This window comes from Gekko japonicus, unplaced genomic scaffold (genome assembly GCF_001447785.1).
Source record: "Gekko japonicus isolate JY-2015 unplaced genomic scaffold, Gekko_japonicus_V1.1 scaffold648, whole genome shotgun sequence".
In the NCBI taxonomy this organism is placed as follows: Eukaryota; Metazoa; Chordata; class Lepidosauria; order Squamata; family Gekkonidae; genus Gekko; species Gekko japonicus.
The window spans coordinates 863,621-886,681 of record NW_015169193.1 but is presented as its reverse complement, the minus strand read 5'-3'; the positions used below and the strand labels follow the sequence as shown (position 1 = coordinate 886,681).

At 42.4% G+C, this 23,061-nt stretch overlaps 1 protein-coding gene across 1 annotated transcript in view; it reads right to left on the bottom strand.

Annotated features, from left to right (window-relative positions):
• Positions 1-6,061: 6,061 nt before the first annotated feature.
• NTN4 (netrin 4) overlaps positions 6,062-23,061 on the bottom strand; it is a 69,331-nt gene continuing 52,331 nt past the window's right edge. Inside the window, exons 6-10 of the mRNA XM_015416274.1 lie at positions 20,615-20,828; positions 17,719-17,834; positions 15,815-15,883; positions 11,367-11,537; positions 6,062-6,820 (exon numbers count right to left, since the gene is read on the bottom strand). Coding sequence (XP_015271760.1) covers positions 6,687-6,820; positions 11,367-11,537; positions 15,815-15,883; positions 17,719-17,834; positions 20,615-20,828 — 704 coding nt within the window. The 3' untranslated portion in view covers positions 6,062-6,686. The remainder of the gene's footprint in view (positions 6,821-11,366; positions 11,538-15,814; positions 15,884-17,718; positions 17,835-20,614; positions 20,829-23,061) is intronic.

The window sequence follows — 23,061 nt, the reverse complement described above, 5'->3', positions numbered from 1 at the left end:
CAAACAGGACCCCCCCCGTGGCTATTTTTGCTGGAATAAATGGCAATGGGGGTAGACTGAAGTCCCTCTTATACCCTAGTAGTGCTAGGAGCCACACCAAGTGGCAGAGTGCTTTCAAAAGGTAAGTCTCCATATTGGGATTGCCAACCTCCAGGTGGGGGCTGGAGATCTCCTGCTATTACAACTGATTTCCAGATGACAGAATCAGTTCCCCTGGAGAAAATGGCTGATTTGGAGTCTATGGTATTATACCTTACCGAAGTCCCTCCCCTCCCCAAACCCTGGCCTCCCTAGGCTCCACCCCCAAAATCTCCAGACATTTCTCCACCCAGAGCTGGCAAGCATACCCCATATGCATATGTAGCTGTGAGAAATGTCAGGGGAGGCCCAACACTCCTTGTGTTATTTGTATCATTTAGATAAGCCCCATGTCTTTCCACTCCTCATTGGCCTTCTTTTCCTGTCTCTGCTGAAACTTCACTAATATAAGCAAAGCAGTGGAAGATTAGCTACTCCATTTCCACTCACATTTCTACTCAATGGCTAAGATATATTATGTGAAGTTCTGTGCAAAGTGGGAGTCATTTTCATGTTATTTATTTACCTTTCTCACTGAGACTCAAGTCAGATTTAATAATGTAAATCAATGCAGTTAGTACATCTAATAAACATTGCAATAGGACTAGGAATTGCAGAAAACTGAAACAAAGCTGTCATGTGAACAAAGCATAAACAGTGTGCGCCGCCACCACGTCACCAGAAGAGACGTGGGACGTTGCTGACGTTGGGGGCGTGGTCGAGCTCATCGGGGGGAAAAACCATATGGTTTTCCCCCCGACGATCTGGGCCATGCCCCCAACGTGAGTGACGTTGCACGTCACTTCTGTTGACGTGCTGGCGGCGCACGCACATCCGGAGCCGGCTCCCGGAGCCAGCAGAGCCTCCCCCGCCGGTGAGTATAAAGGGACTTGGCAACCCTAGCAGAACGTGGTATTACACTGAGAAACAGAGTGCATTTTCCCTGGCCAGTCTATTACAATATAGTCTGTCTTCCTTTCTAAAAATGTCCTTCTGAACCAATCAGCTTACACAATTTGCGAAATCCCAGGGACACGGGAGCCTTTCTAATCTCCTCAGGCAGGCCATTCCACAGGGTGGGGGGCCACTACAAAGAAGGCCTGAGTATGGACAGTTGTTGAACTTATCCATCTTCAGAGGGGCGAGATCCATCCTTAAAAATGAGGTGGTGGTGGTGGGGGGGGATCTCTTCTACCCCTCCCCCAAATCTAACTAGATATCATATAGGAGAGTTAAATTGGCTGAAGAAACTCTATTCATAATCTCAACTTCCAGTCCAGGGAATATTGAAACATCCTTTTTTAAAAATAAGCCACTTTTCCGGTTTCCATTAACCATTATCTGTGACATAAAAACTAAAAATATATACTGGATATTTATTCCAGAGTTACTTATACCCAGGCTGGCTCTCTGTTTAGACCCTTCACTGCTCCCAGATATTTTGTTACTTTCAGCGACATAGTCATGTCCCTGAAAATACCTCTTGGAAGTAGTGAGACAGCATTGTACATTTAATTTTCCATTCCATTCTAGGTCTTTGCCAAGATTTTTTTTAAAGTAATCCATATTTAGGATTTGAGCTTAGGGATGGAAAAAGATATGCCTCTAAGTACCAGTTGTGGGGGACCAAAGAGTAGGAAAAGACTATTGCCTTCATGTTTGTGTGTTTCCTAGGAGCGTAAGGCTGGAAACAGGATGCTGGACTAAGGAGACCCTTGATCTGATCCAGCAGGTCTTATTCATGTTCTCAGTGGGTGAGTCAGGGGGCAGCAATCCTTGCTGGAGTTTTAAGGAATGGTTTACATGTCCATCAGTGAGTAAGGAATGGAGCAAGGTAAATAGGCCATGGAAGTGTCAGATGGCAATTAATTGTTTAGGCTGGATGGAAAAGACTTTTGCATAATGTTGAAGGGAAAAGTTCAAGCCCTCAACTACTTGGTGAGCATAACACTAACACTTTCCCACAGAGCCAATTTTCTACTGGAAATGCATAGAGTCCACCACTGCTTATGGGAAGTATATTGCAGGGATAGGGCTGAATAAGGACAGCCCATCAGGGACCTATGGCTGTCATGGTCTCTGGCTTATTAGGAAACAGAAAGATGAGGGCACGGAATACCAATAATGTGCTGTAAATTGAAGGTAAAGAAGGCATTTAGAAGACTGACTTTAAGAAGTGGGATCAACTTGGGATGGAAAGGTAATACAGTGAGACTCAGGATGCTACAGGTCTGTGTACTGAGATACTTAATATTTGACTCCTAAAAATGAGCCAGCAAAGAGGTATTTTTATATGTAACCTTTTGCTCCAAACCATCAGATTATGTTATTATTTCAGCATTCCTTGAAGTCTTTCCATATATAGAATATTTCCAGAAATAATCTTCCTGGTTGTTTCCCCCCTCCCCAATCCATGCCCAGCCTTACGCAATCAGATTACTGAAGGATATTTGTAAATATTTTCTTGCTCAGCTGTGGGAAAGTAGTTGTGAGCTATTTTGACCTCTGTGCAAGGTTAGATTTAGGAACTCACTGTTACTGAAAAAAATCAACAAAAATATATAGAAACCCTGGGGACCTGCAACTTTAGCGGCTTATCAGTAAACTATCTCTTCAGTGTGCTAGGAAGTGGTTGCTAGACATTTGGAGGGGGTGGGTTATAACACTCCACTGCTGATATGGAAGAAACTGTCTTAACTAAAAATATACACTGTATATTTGTTCCGAAGCTGCTGTGTTTAGTTATGCCCAGGCTGGCTCTCTGTTTAGACAATTTGGTAGTACCAGATGTTTTGTTATTTCCGACAACACATGTCCCTGAAAATAGCTCTGGGAAGTAATGATATTAAAAGACAACTTTCTGCATATATTTTCGACAGGACCTGCTCTTCTGTGTTGTACGTGATGTATTAGAAAGATGAAAGAACTTCCTACTGGAGACCTTTTAATAGTTCTCTTCTTCAGTTCCAGTGACAAAAAGAGTTTTAACCTCATGATTACTGGCTGATATTCTTGACTTAGAATGGTTTATTGGGTGCTGTAAATATATGGTCATATGTGACCTCTTATTCACTCCTGGAATTAATCTTAGGGTCACAAAAAAGAATATGGTCCATAACGTTATGTACTCTGTAAGTCTTCTGCTACAGGAAAGCATCCAGTGGCTCTGGGAGAGGAGGAACAGTGCGGAGCAATCCCTTCGAGTCTTTTGTGCAGTTGATCTTGTGCAGAATCAACCCCAGTGACCTCCAGTGTGGGAGAATTACAACTTAGACCCTTGTGCCTGTTTGGTGTAGTGGTTAAGTGTGCGGACTCTAATCTGGGAGAACTGGGTTTGATTCCCCACTCCTCCACTTTTACCTGCTGGATGACCTTGGGCAACCCATAGTTCTGGCATAGCTATTCTGGGAAAAGAGCAGTTTCTGTCAGAGCTTTCTCAGCCCCACCTACCTCACAGGGTGTCTGTTGTGGGGAGGGGAAGGGAAAGGAGATTGTAAGCCGCTTTGAGACGCCTTTGGGTAGTGAAGGGCGGAGTATAAATCCAATCTCTTCTTCTTCTTGTGGCTTCTCTACTTCTGTTGCAGCCAATACTTCTGAGCTGCTTCAGAGAATCAAGGGACAGTGTTTGGAGAGTTAGTGCTCCTTATGTATTTCCAATATGTAGAAGAACATGAACGTATTGGAAAAATTCCTGTGACTGGCTTTAGCAAGTTGCTTCCTTTCAGGGTGGAACTACAGTATTGTGAATGATGTCTGACATTATTACTTCAGCTCTGGAAAACTGAGCATAAAGAACTGTGGGCTCACTGGTAATGTTACTTCTGTAAGTGAGGTAGATTTTAAACTTGAAAATCCCTTTTTCACGTAAGTACCCAAAGCTCTCTTCTGTGAGAGCTTTATGTCAGTTAACCTGATAATACCTTTTTTCAGAGTGAAATGAAATTGATAAAACTTTCACACCACAAAGAGAAGGAAACTAATAGTATAGCTTTTAAATAGAAAAACTCATGCAATGGAGAAACATTTGCTAAAGGGAGATTTACAGCTTCTGTTGTACATGGGGCACAGTGTAAGGCCTTCAAATAATGTTTAAAATATTTTATAAAGTCACACAATGTTGACAGGGAGAGAGGCAAGGAAACATTGTCACTGTTCACTCACAGGAGCTGTCAAAAAAGGATTAATAATACTCATGTGACCACATTCCATAGCAGGAATAAGTGTATTACCAAAAGTGTGTTTAGGGAAGAATCATTTTTTCTTTATGACAAACTATTGCAATGTTAGTCCTACATTTTTGTCTGTCAGAAATCATAAGTATTACAACTATTGGAAGCATTAAGCTGGAATGTAAAATATAAAATGCAAAGGATTTGAAATCATAATATATAGTATATTTATTATATACATAAGATATAAAAAACAAAACTTAAAAACAGTATCATTTTGTGAATCCACAGGACCACAAAAGACAACACAGCAGAAACCTGGACAAGTGTGACTTAAAAAAAAACACTTTGCTATTTGTTTTTATATGTATAAACAGACTATATTTGTGGCTGTTTTAAAAATGTGTTAATGGAGAAGTGTATAATGTAGTGAAGAAAATGGTTAAAAAATCATGACATATCTCACAAACTAACTTCATTGTGGAAGTGTATGTGTTACAAGCTGGCATAGAACAAAGCACATTTCAGCCCATCCTGTTTACTCAGAAGTAAGTCCCACTTAGTTGAATGGGATTTGCTTCCAAGTAAGTGTGCATCAGATTGCAGTCTTTCATGTTCAGGTTCAAGACCAAGTACAGCATGAATTGTGAACAACAGCCATCACATTTCAGTTGGAAGAGCTTTTATCCATTTTTTTTTTAAATTTTAGGAGCTCCTTTTTGCAGTTTATACAGTAATTTTATAGCTTTATAGATTTAAGCTATTAGTCTGAAGTAGGGACTTCAGTGCAAATATATATTAGCTTTTCAAGATGTATACTCAGGGCTTTTTTTTGTAGAAAAGCCCAGCAGGAAGTCATTAGCATAATAGGCCACACCCAACAGCAGAAACTCATTAGCCTATTAGGCCACACCCCAATGCCTTCCCTTGGCTTGCCTGGGCGCCCCGCTGCTGTGGGTAGCCTGGGCAAGCTGGGCCTTGGACAGGCTGGGGAAGGCATGGGGAGGCATTTAAATGCCTCCCCGATCCTTCCAGGGGCCCCCTGGCCTGCCCGCCTCTGAGTAACTGGGGGAGTCTCTCTCCAGGCCTTCCCTCTGTAGCCACGCACACAAAGGTTTTGGCTGTAGTGGGCGTGGCCAACTCTGAAGCCAGCCGAAACTCCATTCCTCTGCGTTCCTCCCCAAAAATAACTTTTTGATCCACTGTTGCCAAATGTAAGAACAATAATTCTACTTATCTTGGAGTGTTTCTTTTCCAATAGAATTTTTCCTGTGCCATTTTAGAATGTTCGCACTATAAAGGGGCAGGCAATAAAGTGCTTTTAGACAATGAAATACTTACATGTGTTAATGCCTCATAACTTGTTCCCATTCACACCTTGTGGAACCAGTCATTTTTATCACCAAAGGTTTGATGAAAGGATTTTCATTTATGCTGGCTCAAACACAGAATTAAACTGGTTGCTGGTTGCAACAAATTCCCATTGGTTTAACCAAGTGGAAAATTTGACATAGCATTTTCAAAGTACACGGAACAAAAATCTTATTGTTTTTTAAGAATGTTCAGCAGAGCTCTGTTTAATAAAGACGTATGTCATAATCAGATATTGTAGTATTTCTCAGTTTACTAAATGTATTTTCTATCGGATTTTCCCACTGTTAAATGATTAGTTTCCATACATGTGTTATCCCCTAGAAATCTGTAGTAAATGTAATCATATTCATGCTCTTAGTTTTAATATACCAATGCAAAGCACAAGCATTTCATTGGTTCTCTCTAGGATTTGTAAGTGATGGCAGTCCATCAATAGCGCGTATGCATCCTTCCAAAGAAGTACACAAGAACGAGGTTTGGGTTCTCGTCACTTACTTGGTGCCAGTTCAGTCCCACATATATCAGCAGGATTTGCACCAACAAAACATTTTTTTAAAGTTGGGCACTAAGTCAATATTGAAAATGAAAATTTAATTTAAAACTTAAACTTTTGGCTGTAAGGACACTTTCTATGGCATTAATGGGACTTACTTCCAAGCAGACAGTCCCAGTGCAGAGAAATTTGTGAGTGCATCCTCATTTACAGAGACCCGTTTCCCCATCAAACAGATGACTGGTAGGAAGGTAGAATGGGTGGGGGAGCTTTAGAGGTGCAGCTACACTGTCTGCTGCTGCACTCCCTGATTGCAGGCTCAGAGCTTCCTTTGCACATTCAACTGGGTCAGCTGGATGGGGCTCCCCCTCTTGGGTGGGAGCTTCACACACAGATTCCATTCCCTCTCCTTTATTGAAACTAGTATGTTTAGGATCAGGGTGAAATGCTGTTAGTTGGAATACCTCTCGACACATTTGGCACTATTCCCTTACAATCCAGTTTTAATTTCAGAGGTCTTCTGTCCATGAAGTTTGCATTTTGTGCATAAATAAATAGCCTGTTCAGCACTTTCAGCTGCAGTCTTTGAAAATCTCAAAGACTTTTTTCCCAAGAGCTGGTTTCCACTGCTGGACAAAACTTTTCATGTTGACAATCAATCGGCTTGCTTGGACATCTTCATATCCAGCTACAAGGTATGTCAAACCTGTGAATAAAAAACAGGTATTTTGAGATTAAGATTTAAATAATACCTATCCAAGATTTAATCATAAGGAAAAATAGTTTCAGGAATTTTAGTATTTTTCAGTGCAACCCTGTAGGGTTGCCAGGTCCTCTTCGCTCCCTGGTGGGTGGGTGTGTGGGAGGGAGATCTCCGGGAGTGCGGGGGACATCCCCAGCATGATGATGATACACAAAAGTGGTCATCATGCTGGGGATGCCACTCGGTGACACTAGTATTTTGGCCAAAACTCTATGGTTACCATAGAGTTTTGCCCAAAACATTAGAGTGTCACCATGCAGTGTCCCCAGCATGACAATGTCACTTCCATGTGCCAGGTGTTGCAGCGGAGCTTCCCTCCGCCAGCCAGGTGGCCAGCGGCGGATTGGAGCCCACCAAATCGGGGGATTCCCCGCTCACACCTGGAGGGCTGGCAACCCTAATCCTGTACCAAGTTACTCCAGTTCAACCCCATTGAACTGAATGGTCTTAGAGTGGACTAATTCTTCTTAGGATTGCACTGTTTATCTTGGTCTTCCTTCAAAGGGTTTAGGGTGGCTTACATTATTTTCACAACCCTGTGAGGTAGGTTAAGATGAAGGGAAGTTGGCAGGTCCCAGCGGGGGTTCTCCCACTTTTGGGGGCTCTGATCTGTCACCAGCCAGCTGGCTGGTGTGGAAAACCCCACCTCCAAACGGGGACATTGCAGTGCAATATCCTCGTCACAATTATGACACCCAGAAGTGACGTCAATGTGTTGCTAATGTTGGGGTGACACTCTCGTTTTTGGGCAAACTCTATAGTTTTGAAGGCAAAAAACCCATAGGGTTTTGTGCAAAAACTAGAGCATCACCCCCCCACACACACACATACTGGTTGCAAGGTAGGACCTGTCAACCCTAAGGAAAGTTTATTCATTTATATTTATAGCTCACTTTTTTCTCCAATAGAACCCAAATTAGCTTACAACATTGTTCTTCCTTTGGCCTTTTTATCTTCACAGCAACAACCCTGTCAAGTAGGTTATGGCTGAGGGTGACTGGCTGACCCAAGATCACCCAGGAAGCTTCATAGCAGAGTGGGAATCTCAACCTGGTTCTCCCAGATTCTAGTCCCACCCTCTAACACACTATGCTGGCTCTCTTCCTATAGGGATACAGGCATAGTGGGAGAATGAGAGGTAGAACATGAACAAATCGTTTAGGAACAACAAGGATAAAAATATGGCGTGTTCTCTATTTGACCTGTACACTTTAACAGCATTGCTACTAGCAAAATATTCTCACAGCTGAATCAACATTCTCATTGCAAGGGATTCTATTTGTAATATTTCCCTAGAAGCACACCACATTGCAACAAGGAAGCGATGGCTTATTATCTCATTAGTTGTAGTTTGCCACAGGGTCATTTCCTGCAGGAGTGCACAGGAGCAGAGCTCCGGCAGTAAAGAGTCCAGGGGGTGGGCACATGCAACAAGCCCCACCCCCTGCTCCCAGCAGCCCTCAGTCAGAGCAAGAAGCAGCCCGGTAAGTTGCAGAGCCCCCCCCCCAATAGCTAGCTATCCAAAAGAGTCCAGTGGCACCTTTAAGACCAAGTTTTATTCAGGTACAAGCTCTCTCCTCGGTGAGGACAAATCTCCACGTCCCCCCCCCCCAATAGCTAGCAATCCAAAACAGTCCAGTGGAGCCTGAGTGGTGGGTGTTGCCTTCTGACACACTTCTGGCGATGTCAGGGGGTGTGGCATACACAAATAAGTTATGCTAATGAGTTATGCTAATGAGCTCCTGCACCTCTTTTTCTACAAAATGACCCCTGGTTGCCATATGTATGTATGGCTGCTGTTTCTGAGAGTATAAAAATAAAAGCAGACTGAAATGTTTTATCGTGATGTCCAAGGTTACAAATATTTTCTGGAATTCCTGGAAACCTTGTTTTTTGTTTGCCAGTTGTGAGAAACACTTTGTTCTTTGATAATGTGAAGAGCTGCTATAAAGAAGTATTTTATTTTTATTATTTATTACATTTGAATATACAAGTGGGGAACCTGCAAGGACTTGCGAAGAGGTCACTTCATTTGCCTCTGTATTCCCTTCCCCACACTATTTCCTTTCTGTCCTCCTGGCAGTCCCCATATCCTCTCCCTTTTCTGTGCTTCCTTCTTTCCTTCCCACTCAATAGCCAACCTTTCTTTTACTTGCCCTTGCACTCTTCAACTTTATTTTTACTTTACTTATACCTCACCTTTCTCCTCAGTGGGGACCCAAAGCAGCTTACATCGTTCTCCTTTATTTCATCCCCACAACAACCTTGTGAGGGACTTTAGGCTGAGAGAGAGTGACTGGCCCAAGGACACCCAGCAAGCTTCCATGGCAGAGTGGAGATTTCAACCTCAGTCTTCCAGGTCCTTATCTGACACTAGTGTCAGACCTAGCCAAGTCATACAAGTTGTGTGGAGGCTGCCTCTGGGCCTAGGTGAGTTGGCTGGCATCAAGCCGTAGCCACCACTGCACCTGGGGGAATTGTGCAAATTGCCCGGTAACAAATTGCCCAGTGGTTGTTGCTTGACTTGGCCTTGATGAGTCCTCTCTCCACAGTAGGAAGGAGGGAGCAGGGGTAGACTGGGAGACCAAATCAACCCTGAAAAAGGCTCTGCAACTCCCCTTCCCCTTTACTGATAGAGACCAAGGTTTAAAAGCTGGTGATATTGTTGTGGTTGCCTAGCAATCCCACCCCAAATAGCCACTGAGATCTCAAAGGGAATCCATTTCTTAGAGCTGTGGGTGCTCCTTCTATTATTTTGATTGAGGGGTGTTAAACCCTAGTTGTTTTAAGAAGAATTCAGATTTTTCTGCAAAAACAGGGCTTTTCTCAGTTTTGTAGAAAGATTAATCTTGTCTGTTTTGGGGTTTTTTTGCCCCCCGGAGGGGATTTTTATTGCATTTTCTATAAACTAATATTGTCTGTTCATGGCTACAATCTCTGTATTTAAGTATCCACAGATGAAGCCATGTTAAGAATTAAATTTATTGACAAGTGGGGGACTTCCATGAACTTGTAGGGGCATATATTTTTCTCCTTCCCACAATATTTTCCCCCTTTTCCTTTCCTGTAAGACCACAAAGCCTTTTCCCTTTTCTTGCTTTCTTTACTTCTTCCTACCTTTATATGTCCTCTTCCCCTGGCAGCCTCTCCCTGGTCAAACTGCATGATGCTGACTAAGCCATGCTCAGTCGTGCAAGGGGGAACCTGCAAGGACTTGCAAAGGGGTACCTCACTGTCCCTTGTAACACTTCCCCACATTATTTCTTCTTTCCCTCCTCCTGGCAGCCCCTATATCCTCACCTGTCCTTTTTACCCACCCACAAACTTACCTTTTATCTGCCACCCATTTTTAGCGATATTCATTATTTATTTCATTTATATCCCATACTTCTCTACAATCGGGATCTAAAGCATATGATTCTATTCTCTTCCATGTTATCCTCACAATTAACCTAACCTACCTTACAGGGTTAGAATGTGTGACTGGACAACATTCACCCAGTGAGCTTCCACAGCAGACTGAGGATTTGAACCTGTGTCTCCTCATTCCTCGTCTGAAACTCTAACCATGGCACCACATTGTGCTTTGTGGGGTGACTGCTGTTGAACAGTAGCAAGCAGCCAGGCCTGAGAGAGTCATGCGAGACTCATAGTAGCAAGTCCTGTAGTGGTTGCTGCCCAACCTGGCCCCACTGAGTCCTCCCTCAAAGGCCAGAGGAGTCCTATAAAGGGTGTCCCCCCCCTCCGTCTTTCCTGACACAAGCCAAAGCTTGACGCTGGCCATCCTGTTCTGGTTGCCTAGCATAACAGTATTGCCCATAAGGGCATCTGTTTCTTAAAATTACATACTTCCTTTTATAATTTTGAGGTTTTTAACCCCACTATATGTGTGTGTGTTTAGATTTCAGATTTTTCTGCAAACCTGGGGCATTTTTCAGGTGTGTAGAAAGGCCTATCTTGTCTGGTGATGACCCCAGTCTCTAGAGTTAAGTATCTGCTATCACATTAAATTGTTCTAATCTGTAAGAACAATGACTGGTAGTTTAGTTTCCTGAAGAATCTACATAATGTTTTTTTTATTCACAGAATGGGGCACAAAACGGAATTAGTATAAAAAGGCAAAATTTGAGTACAGTAGCACCTTAAAAACCAACACATTTTTCCTAGGTATAAATTTGTGTGAGTCAAAGCTTGCTTTGTCATAGCCTTTATTAGTGAGCTTTGAATCACGAAAGCTTAAAACTAGAAAATTTTGTTGGTCTTGAAGGTGCTAATGGAGTCAGATTTTACCACTGCAGACTAACATGGCTACCTACCTGTCACTATATAAAGGCAGCCTTTTCATCTGGCATTCACACGTAATTTAATTAAATTTCATTGTCTGATTTCATTATTTGTAAATTAAATTATGCAAGGAAGGGTGATAAGGGATTTAAAAAATCAAAAAGAAATCAGCATCGCATAGACACACTTCATAACAAATACCTACCAGGGTTGAGTATTGGGCAAGTGCATCCTCTGTTGGTCCACGATTCAGGATAAAGAATCCTCTTCCCTCGAAAAATCTTTAGTTTTGTAGATTTCAATACTTTTTTAATCTTCACATTGACCTCAGCATGAGAGCCTTTATCATGAGCTGATAAAATCTTTGCCTTCAGCACTGTGAAAAACATACATCATATGCTTTCATTCTAATGTAGTGGTGCACATTAATGTTGGGTATCATTGATTCATACACTACACAGAAGGCCTATTTGCACTTTGTGGGTGATTGTAATTGTCTTTTATGGCAGACTATATATTTGATTTGTTGAAAAGAAAACAGACCTTGATTTAGTTGAACAGAAACAGTGCCAGACCTTCTGCTTGATGAGCTTGTTCAGCCTTTGCCAAAGACAGGGTGCAGGGAGATGCTCAGTGACCTGATTTTGAAGGAATACTGAGCACACAGCTCAGTTTCTTCCCACTAAAGTTATTGGGAACTGGTGCTGCTTACTCATCATTTTAAATGTTTATACAAATTTGCAAACTACAACAATGCTGTCATGTAGTCTGGCCACCGCCTCTCATTATAAAACATATATATTTTGGCAGAGAGAGGTAATTATTTTAAATCCGTCTGGTCATTCTCAGTTAGGTTGGTTCATGGAAATTCCTAGACAAAAAGTTCTGGGGGGATCCCCCCCCCACCTTAAATCATGCATGGATGGATTTCAACGGACAGAGGCCTGTTGGCAGCACAATGCAGATAGTACAATACGGACTTTATACTGGAGATATATAGAAAACTAACAAAAAAATGCTGCTTGGCTCTGTCGGGCTGTATTTATAAGATACATCAAAATATTGGAAGAGGCATTCTGTAGGGAAAGGGAAACATGTACAGAATAGAAAAATATGCAAGCAGCTGTGTTGGTCCAACAGGAATGGAGAACTCATGGAGAACTCGGACCATGACACGTGTTCAGACGCGTTTATTGTACTTCACAACAAGACACACAAAACGGCCCTGCAAGGTCAACTATATACACTCCACCCGGCACACCTCTGTCCCCATTGGAGGGTTTGAATCTCCCACCAAGGGTGCTATTGGTGGACTCCTGGTGGACTAGAATCCTAGGTCCCCTTTGTGTTTGGGGGCAAACCGCGGACCTGGTGATGGTCTGCGTACATAATAATTAGAAGCAGGAAACCAACCAGGGAGGCAGTGCGGCCCTTGGATGACCAAGGGGTAAAAGGAGTACTGAAGGATGATAGGGAAATGGCTGAGAAGCTAAATGCATTTTTTGCCTCTGTCTTCACTGTGGAAGATGAGAAGTGCTTGCCCACTCCAGAAACGCTGATTTCGGGAGGGGTGTTGAAAGACCTGAGTCAGATTGAGGTGACAAGAGAGGAGGTCCTAAAACTGATAGACAACTTAAAAACTGATAAATCACCAGGCCCAGATGGCATACATCCAAGAGTTCTGAAAGAACTCAAATGTAAACTTGTGGATCTCCTTAGAAAAATATGTAATCTTTCATTAAAATCTGCCTTCATTCCTGAGGACTGGAAGGTAGGTAATGTCACTCCCATCTTTAAAAAGGGTTCCAGAGGAGATCCAGGAAATTACAGGCCAGTCAGTCTGACATCGATACCAGGTAAGTTGGTGGAAACTGTTATTAAGGAAAGAAGTGATGAGCAAAACCTATTGAGACAGACTCAGCATGGGTTCTGTAAGGGAAGATCTTGTCTCACTAACTTGTTAGTATTCTTTGAGGGAGTGAACAAACATGTGGACAAGGGGGACCCAATAGATGTTGTATACCTTGACTTCCAGAAAGCTTTTGATAAAGTTCCTCATCAGAGGCTCCTAAGTAAGCTCAATAGTCACGGGATAAAAGGACAAGTCCTCTTGTGGATCAAAAACTGGCTAATTAAGAGGAAACAGAGAGTGAGTATAAATGGGAAATTTTCTCAGTGAAGGGTGGTAAGCAGTGGGGTACCACAGGGATCAGTACTCGGTCCACTGCCTTTTAACTTGTTGTCAGCTATGCTGCCATAATGGTTGGGGGTGGGATGCTTGCTTGCCCTGTACCAAGTACCGCTGCATTCCTTTTTTGCTTCTGTAACGCTTGCTTATCTATGGCCTTGCAGGTGGTGTGTAGTGTCTGGGATTCAGGGAAACCTGGGAGCGCTTTCGGTTCCCAGCTTCGGCTCTAACGGCCTGGGGCTCCTTCTCCCGCATGTGGGAATGTGGCTAATTGGCCCAAGGAAGGGGGGGGTGCATACAAATACCCTATATCCCATTATGCTTGTAGGGGCGACGCCATTCTTAACAGTGATTTTGTTACTGCATCTATAGCTCTGCAATAAAGTATAACCTTTCTGATAAGCGTGTACTCAGTTGTGGGCTGTGGAATCTGACACTTGTTCATTAAAGATTTGGAGTTGGGAGTAAGCAGTGAAGTGGCTAGATTTGCAGATGAAGTTGTTCAGGGTGGTGAGAACCAGGGAGGATTGTGAGGCACTCCAAAGGGATCCCTCGAGGATGGGCAAGTGGGCGTCAATGTGGCAAATGGGGTTCAGTGTGGCCAAGTGCAAAGTGATGCACATTGGAGCCAAAAATCCTAAATATAAACACACATTGATGGGATCCGAACTGGCAGAGACTGACCAAGAGAGAGATCTTCGAGTTGTAGTAGAGAACTCAATGAAAATGTCAAGACAGTGTGCAACTACAATAAAAAAGGCCAACGCTATGCTGGGGATTATTAGGAAGGGAATTGAAAACAAATCAGCCAGTATTATAATGCCCCTGTATGTATCAATGGTGCAACCTCATTTGGAGTACTGTGTACAGTTCTGGTCACCACACCTGAAAAAGGATATCATAGCATTGGAAAAAGTGCAGAAAAGGGCAACTAGAATGATAAAAGGGTTGGAACACTTTCCCTAAGAAGAAAGGTTAAAGCACTTGGGGCTCTTTAGCTTTGAGAAATGACGGCTGAGGGGTGACATGATCAAGATTTATAAGATTATGCATGGGATAGAGCACGTAGAGAAAGAAGTATTTTTCTCTCTTTCTCACAATACAAGAACTCGTGGGCACTCAATGAAATTCCTGAGCAGTCGGGTTAGAACGGATAAAAGGAAGTAATTCTTCACCCAAAGAGTGATTAACACATGGAATTCACTGCCACAGGAGGTGGAGGCGGCTACAAGCATGCACAGCTTCAAAAGGGAATTAGATAAGCATATGGAGCAGAGGTCCATCAGTGGTTATTAGCAACAAGGTATAGATAGGAACTCTTGGTCTGAGGCAAGTGATGCACTGTATTCTTGGTGCTTGGGGGAGGGACCACTGGTGGACCTCCCTGATGGCACCTGATATTTTTGGCCACTGTGTGACAGAGTGTTGGACTAGATGGGCCATTGGCCTAATCCAACATTGGTTTCTCTTATGTTTTCTGTCCCAGCGTATTTTTTAATTAACCCTCTTCTCCCCTGTACTTATTTATTTATTTAGGTATTTTTATCCCGCCCTCCCCACAAGCGGGCTCAGGGCGGCTTACAAGGGGGCAAGAGCCCCTACATAAAACCCAGTAAAACAGTAAAATTATAACAATAACAATAATAGCAGTAATAACAATAATAAAGTGCTTTCAATAGACAAGATGGTCTTGAGTGTTATGGTAGCATCTTCCAGTCATCCCCGTTGGGGTACCACTGTCCAGCAGATCGTTCCAATCCCACGTTGTTAATGCCGCACAATGTATGGCTGAGCTTTCCAGGGCGATCCCGAATCCCGATGGTATTGCCACTGTTAGTGGTGGTGGCAGCGGCAGCCCCTATATGAAAGCCTGGCGGAAGAGCTCCATCTTGCAGGCCCTGCGGAACTGCATAAGATCCCACAGGGCCCTGATCTCCTCCGGGAGCTTGCTCCACCAGGTAGGGGCCACCACTGAGAAGGATCTAGTTCTGGTCGCAGCAAGTTTTACCGCCCGGGGACCTGGAATCACCAAACGGTTTTGGGTCCCCGACCGAAGTGCTCTTGGGAGTACATGCGGGAAAAGGCGGTCCCTCAGGTAGGTCAGACCCTGGCCATATAGGGCTTTAAAGGTGAGTACCAGCACTTTGAAGCGGATTCGGTATGCTATTGGCAGACAGTGCAGCGCCTTCAGCCCAGGTCGGATGTGCTCCCACTTGGGGAGACCCATCAGCAACCTGGCCACCGCATTGGACTTCCTTCCTGTGTGTGGCTCCGCCTCTTGCAGCAGCCATTTTGTAATTGTGCCCATCATTTTTATTCAGAATTCCAAATGTGCCTACCGGTTCAGAAAAGTTGGGGGGTGGGTGGTATTAGGGAGTAGCTTCGTTGACAGCTATCACCTAATATGCTTTCACGAACTGTTTACAATAGGTCATATGGAGAATTTATTTTTTAAACCAACTTACCATATGTATATTTCATGCCACAGAAGATCTTGGAATTCCCTAAAACTTGGTCTTTACACTCACATTTTCCTGTGGAAACATGAGGGAAAAAAATTCTTGCTTTGAGCTGTCATCTGATAAACTCTTCAAACAATCAATACTATCACATGTAATAACGGGAAATATAAGATGTCTCTGTCTACCTGTTGATTGGGAGGAAATTAAATATTTCCAGTACAGAGATTTAATTTTGGACAATAAAATCTTTCATGAAAAGTTGGATTATGTTTATTTGGAATGATATATTGTAGTGAATGGATGGTGAGAACAGTCACCCACCAGCCAAACTACCTTTACCTGCCCCCCTGTCTTCAGCTTTTCCTCCTTTCCTCCCCTGGGAAAACTCTGGCCAGCTTGCACAGTGTCACTGGAACCAAGCACAGCTGCATGGTTGGGAAATTGCAAGGACTTGTGAAGTGATACCTGACTTTCCCCTGTATTCCCTCTCCACATTATTTCCTCTTTCCCTCACCTTTCCATGCTTGCTTCTCTCCTTCCCATCCACCAATAAATGTACCTTTTATCTACTCCCCATCTTCAGCTATATTTATTATTTATTTACTTTACTTATATCCCACTTTTCTCCACAATGGAGACCAAAAGCAGCTTACATCATTCTCCTCTCCTCTGTTTTATCCTCGTAACAAACTAAGAATGTGTGACTGGCCAAAGTCACCCAGTGAGTTTCCCCAGCAGAGTGGGGATTCAGATCTCTGTCTCCCAGATCCTACTCTGGAACTCTAACTACTGCATCACACTGGTTTTCATGGGATGGCTGCTGTTCAACAGTATCATATCAAACAAAGAAACACTGTGATGAAAATGACAATAACATTTAATAAATCTTATAATTATCAATTTGTATATCAATTAAAACTTCACAATATTGCTAAGGAAATTCTAACATATTCAAGGAAAAAATCCAACATCCTCAATGAGCACCCGGTTATACACTCATTTCACCAATCTTCCTCAGGAGTAATCCTATTGTGTTGGAAGGTGTCAGCCTCTTGATACAGCTTAACTTCTTTTTTGGTTCCTTCAAATAGTTCCAGCTAAACTTATTTTTTACTTTCTTCAATTTATTGGAGCTTCTTTTTAAATTATCTCAAATTATCCTGGAACAAACATGGTTATTTAGAATGGAAAGAAACATGAAGTTGAATGGAATATAGTTTTGTTTTAATTTTTAAATTTTTAAAATTATCAATATTTTTTAACGTTAACAATTTTAAACTTACTTCCAGTTCCATTTCAAGTGTTTGAATTAGGAGCAAGCCAGTTAATTAATTTCTAGTAGTAGCAACCAGTCCTCTTTTTTTATCTGGGTAAAACCCTTCTTTTTTTCAAATTGGCTGGCAATTGCTCTCTATCCCAGTCCAAATTCTGAATAACCATGTTTGTCCCAGGCTCAGGGCAGCTTTTGTTTTTAAAACTGATCCTTAGACCCTTATTGGGAAAGTGAGTCCCATTAAATCCAAAGAAGCTTGGGATGCAAAGAATGTAGCACATAATCAATACAATACTTACTTAAATGAAAAACTAGTTTCCCCCTCTAAGTATGCCATAAAAACAGAGTAATCTAACATTCACATACAAATTACAATCATTTCCAGTAAAAAAAAATTATTTTGTGTATAACATGGGAGGGGGTGTCTTACATTCTGGGTTGTCTTCCTTTTGAGTAAATACAGTAAGTTCTTAACTTTCTTATTTTTGATGTTAAGTTTAACCTTTTTAAAATCAATTTTTTAAAAACTCCCTTCATTTTTTTCTTTACTTGTTGTCTCTAAGATCCAAAGCAATATGTTTCTAGTTTTTCATTAAGATTACTATAAATTATCTTATTCAGTGCTCAGTCTTACCTGAATGTCGAAGGGCAGAATACCCTTGTTCATCTTCCCATTCCCATGCTGGTTCACTTTCATTATATGCAGAATAAAAACTAGGGATTTCATGGTACCAGTTGATATCTGCATTGCTGAAATGAAAGGAATGTACTGAAATTCTTTTCAGAAAGTCAGTTCGTTTCAAATTTGTTTAAGCAAATTTGTGTTTTAATTTTTTATGCTTAGTGAACAGCCAGAACCTATGAAGCTACTACCACTTCTCATTTCAGAATTTCTTTGCAGTGGAAATGTAAAGGTATTTTAAGTGAGCAAAAAGTAGGAATGTAAGTATATGTAGACCCATTCTTTAAAGGAATATAGGCTGTGGTGGCTCAGAGGTTAAGATGCTGAGCTGCAGACCGAAAGGTATGTAGTTCGGCGGTTCGAGACCCTAGTGCCGCGTGATGGAGTGAGCTCCCGTCTCTAGCCCCAGCTCCTGTCTACCTAGCAGTTTGAAAGCAAGAAATAGCAAGTAGGTAAATAGGTACTGCTTCAGTGGGAAGTAACAGCATTCTGTGTGCCTCGGCATTTAGTCATGCCAGCCACATGACCACGGAAATGTCTTTGGACAGCTCTGGCTCTTCGGCTTGGAAATAGAGATGAGCACCACCCCCTAGAGATGGATTCAACTAGCTTTTGAGCAAGGGAAACCTTTACCTTTTTACCTAGTTCAACTACTTCATATTGGATTTATAAGAAAAAAAGTTACTGTTGTTGTTGTTGTTGTTCAGTCGCACAGTCGAGTTCGACTCTTTGCGACCCCATGAACCACATCATGCCAGGCCCTCCTGTCTTCTGTCATGCTCCAGAGTTTGCTTAATAAAAGTTACTGACTAATGCTTATTACCTGTATAGCATTAGTATAGTAATAAACATAAAACAAAAGAATAAGTATATAAAAGTTATCATCTGATACAAGTCTGTATGGTGGAAGTTGTATTAATTTTAGAAACACTATGATATGTATAACTTCAGTCTATTTGAGGTATGGAATGCGCAAGATCTATAAAAGGATCTATTTGTATAGTTTTGTCTGAGCAGGGACAGAGTATGGCTAGATACTGATAGCTTTTCCTTATATGGTTTGTTCTTCTTTGGCTTCTCAGAGGTTGCAGCTTGACCTTGCTCCCAAATAAGTCAGTGAATTTTTGCCATTAAGTCTTCAGATCTTCCTTCTCTATTGTCTTTGCAGTCAGACTGCATTGACCAGCTGAACTTTTTAGTCCAAAAGTGCCAGGAGCTCTCTTCAGACTGTATAGAGCAGGGGTGGCCAAACTTGCTTGACATAAGAGCCACATAGAATAAATGTCAGATGTTTCAAAGCCGCATGACATGAACTAGGACTGCCAAATCCCCCCCGGGGGGTGGAAATCCCCCTGCGCCAGAGGCCCGTTCCCCGATGCCAGGGAATCGGGCCCCGGGGGAAACCCGCCCCAGCGTGCACATCACAGGGAAGTGACGTTATGACGCCAGGCACGCTAGGGGCGGGGCCACGGCCATACAAGGGAAAACCCTTGTATGGCCGTGGCCCCGCCCCCAGTGTGCCTGGCATCATGACGTCACTTCCCTGTGACGTGCATGCGGCGTGCGCACGCACACCGGGAGCCGCGCAGGAGTCCCCCACCGGCAAGGTAGGTAACATTTGGCAACCCTAACATGAACAAATATTACAGACATGTTTTTATTGAAACATGCAAATTTGCCTTTTATTAACATTAAATGAGGCTGCCAAAAATAAAAACAAAAGGGGTAAAAATAGATATTGATAATGATATTTATTTGTCGAATGATATTTGTAGGCTCGGGTGTGTGTGTTTGAGAATGCATTGAAAGTTAAAGTTGCTTTCTTCCTCTGCTCCCCCCTGCCTCAAGCTTACTCAGGAAAGGGAACACTGGCTGGGGAAGGGAAGACCGATTGAGGAGGCATGCCTCCCCTTCCCCCCAGCTGCCCTGCTGGGAGCAGCACAATACGTCTGAAAGAGCTGCGTGTGGCTCCCGAGCCACAGTTTGGCCACCCCTGATATAGAGCAAGTTATCATTTTTGAAAAGAGGTACCCGGGAAACATTACTGAAATATAACTATTTTCACATAAATGCAGGTTTAAGAAATCCAAACAAAATTACTGCAATTGCTCATAAATCAATTTCTAAAGTTAATATTTAGTAGATTTGGAATATAATTGCCATTTCCAAAAAAATATGTTTGTGAATCATTATTTCCCATTTGTAGGCCAGGATATTGACTCCATGTTTTTAGTTTGTTCACAGCTTTGGATGTTGTCCAGAAGCACCAAAAAAGCATAAAGTACACAAGCAACTTGTACCTCCTTTCCCCATCTTGATCCTTACCCCACGTTTCTGATAAAGCTAAAAGTAGCAAACCTTGCATTTCCTCTGCAGAACAATGTGTGTGAATTTTTAGATCTCATGTATGCATATCCCCTTTGGGGAGATCAGTACTTCAGAGTATATGCCAAGGCATAAAAAGTCAGTGCAATTCATTGGAATATTTTCATTTTTAGTGAGTCCGTGTCAAGACTGATGTCACGGCTGGCACCATCCAGCTGGTTTTTCAAGCCTCAATCATAGTAAAAAAGTTATCATTTGTCATTAGTTTAATACATAATGTCCAAGCCAAGTGAGGTTATTCCTTCTACTCTCATCCCTATAATAATGCAAGGGTTAAATATACATTCCTGGGCTGTAAAACTGAAACAAAAGCAGCCTATTTTATTTTGGTAATGTTTCTACATCTGTAATTGCTTTGTTTCTTTATCCTTTCCATCACCACTGTTTCAGACACATCTTCACTGCAGATGGATTTCCTTTCCTCATGGTAGCTGCTTACAGGGAAGGTCATTTGTCCACTCACCTACTGATGCATTCACCATTCAGTGGGTCACAATTTCCTGCACAATCACACGGTCGGCAGCCGTAATATCCAAAGCCCCAGTACCCAACCATGCACCGATCACATTGAGGACCCGTCACTCCAGGTTTGCAGGGACAATCACCATTGCTGGGATCACAGAAAGTGCTGTTGCTAAAGGGAAGCACAGTTGATCCAACTGGGTGGCAGGAGCACACTGCAATATTAAAGAAGACATGGGATATTACAGCCTCTGGAGAGGAAAAGTGCGGAGACTAGATTATGACAGCAATATAGGAATTTGTTTTGACCAAACCCTACTGCTACGTGTTAGATTGATACTTAAGTACACTAAGTAAGGTTTATAATGTTTATAAACTAATGTTTATAATGGTAGATGAATTTTGCTTGCACGATCATCAAGATTTGGCTGGATGTATATGTTGCTCAAAATCATATGGTTGCTTCATGCAAAATTTTTTCAATGACTTCTGATATTCCCTTCTAGCTGTATCTGAAGAAGTGAGCAGTGACTCATGAAAGCTCCTACCGTGCCACAAATTTTGTTTTCTCCAAATATGAAAGGCATTATTAAGCTAAGATTCTTTTCCCAGCAAAACTGGCCCACTCACAGTCAAGACAGGGGTCCCCGCTTACTCAGGAAATACCCTGCGTATCCAAAAAAATGGGACATTGCACGTTTACAAAAAAGGGAACAACAAAAACAAAAAGCAACCTAGAGCAGCCTAAAGACTCAAAATATTCAGAAGAGACAGAGGGCGATTTCGCACTAGAGTTGCCTCGCAGCGCAACCGCCATTTGCCCCGACACAAACATGTCAATTTCACACCCGAGGCTGTGGGGCTGCATTTTGACTCGTGGCTTCGCCCGATTTTCTTCGCAGTTTCGTGATCCTGGTTTTTAAGGATCATGAAACTGCGGAGGAAATCGGGCGAAGCCGCGGGTCAAATGCAGCCCCTCAGCCTCGGGTGTGAAATTAACATGTTTGTGTCGGGGCAAACGGGGCTGCACTGCGAGGCAGCTCTAGTGCGAAATCGCCCAGAATGTTGAGAGCTGATATTAAGTAGTTAAAGGGAGAGGGGGAAGGAGAGCTTGGAGAATCCTGGATGAGGAGATTTGGAGGTATGTGGCTGGATTTCCAAATTGTCCCACTAGCTGTGGTTCCTTACAAGCCCCTAGTTTGTCCTTAGAATGACAAGAACTGCTGTGGAAATGCCTCTAGGAATGTTAACAGAATTATAGAAAGAAGTGAAGGGAAGTTCTGGTTATTTTAGGCTGCAATCTTAAGGGTTGTTTCCTGGGAGTAAGCTTCACTGAATAACATGAGACTTATTTTTGAAAAAAACTGTTTAGGATTGCTCCCTCTGTCCAGTGCCTCAGCAGGGTCAGCAGGACAGCTCAAATGCAATGTAACTGGGAGGGCAGATTATAATAAGTTGTTATGAATCCTCCGCATACTGTTGCTGTACAAGAGTCTCTGAACTTGCAAGCTGAAATGAAATTATTTTAACCTAATGGCTGGAACCACAGGTTCAGTTTTAGAATGCAGGGTTCAGGTATATGTGTATGAAGTAGGAGCATCTTAATAATTTTAAACAGTTAGAGAACCTGTTTTCTTAGTTCTAATTACATTGTAGCAAAGTTTTTGAAGCCCTGGAGTTAAAAAGAGGAATGTATGTAACCTTCGAGCAGATTCCATGTTAAATAGCAGAATGCCCTGTTTTATCTAGTGCACACCCACTCCTGAGCAAATATTACACACTGTTAACTTGAGAGTGTGCTTAATGTAGCCTAAGGACTATGTCTTAACAGCTCCTTCATTTGCCTTGACCTTGGAGGGGTTTTTTTTCATTTTCATTGCTCTTCAATAGTTGAGCAATAGTGTTGACTTGAGCTGGTAATTGCAACAGAAATCCACTGTTTGCCATATATGAATATGAGGTTATCAGACATGTCTTATCAACACAAATGAAGCATTTTTTTTCCAGTTGAGATTGTAATCTCTGCTTGATCTCTTCAAAGCTCAAGCTTTATGTTCAGCTGTAGCTATCCACAAGTAAGTGAAATGCTGAACTATTTCATGCAGCAAACATATATCTGCTCTGCTGGCACTACCGTGTGTCACTCTCTGACTCCATTATTGTGGATTTCTCACAGCAGCTGAACTTAAAGCTGGAACAGTTGCCCAGGAATTGCTTTTATTATGGCTTGAAGGCAAAAGGTTTTGCTTTGTATCAATACATCTTGCAGCAAAGGTAAACAGCTCAAAAAGAAGTCAGCAACTTTGTGTATGGCTTTCTGTTGTACAGAATGCATTTATAACTTACTAGGAGTAATGTTCGTTGTGGGAAGAAATACAACGGGATCTAGAAGGAAGCTCCAGATGAGTGTCCCAACTGTGGCTGGTGGGGCGGCAGAGGGAAGCGGAC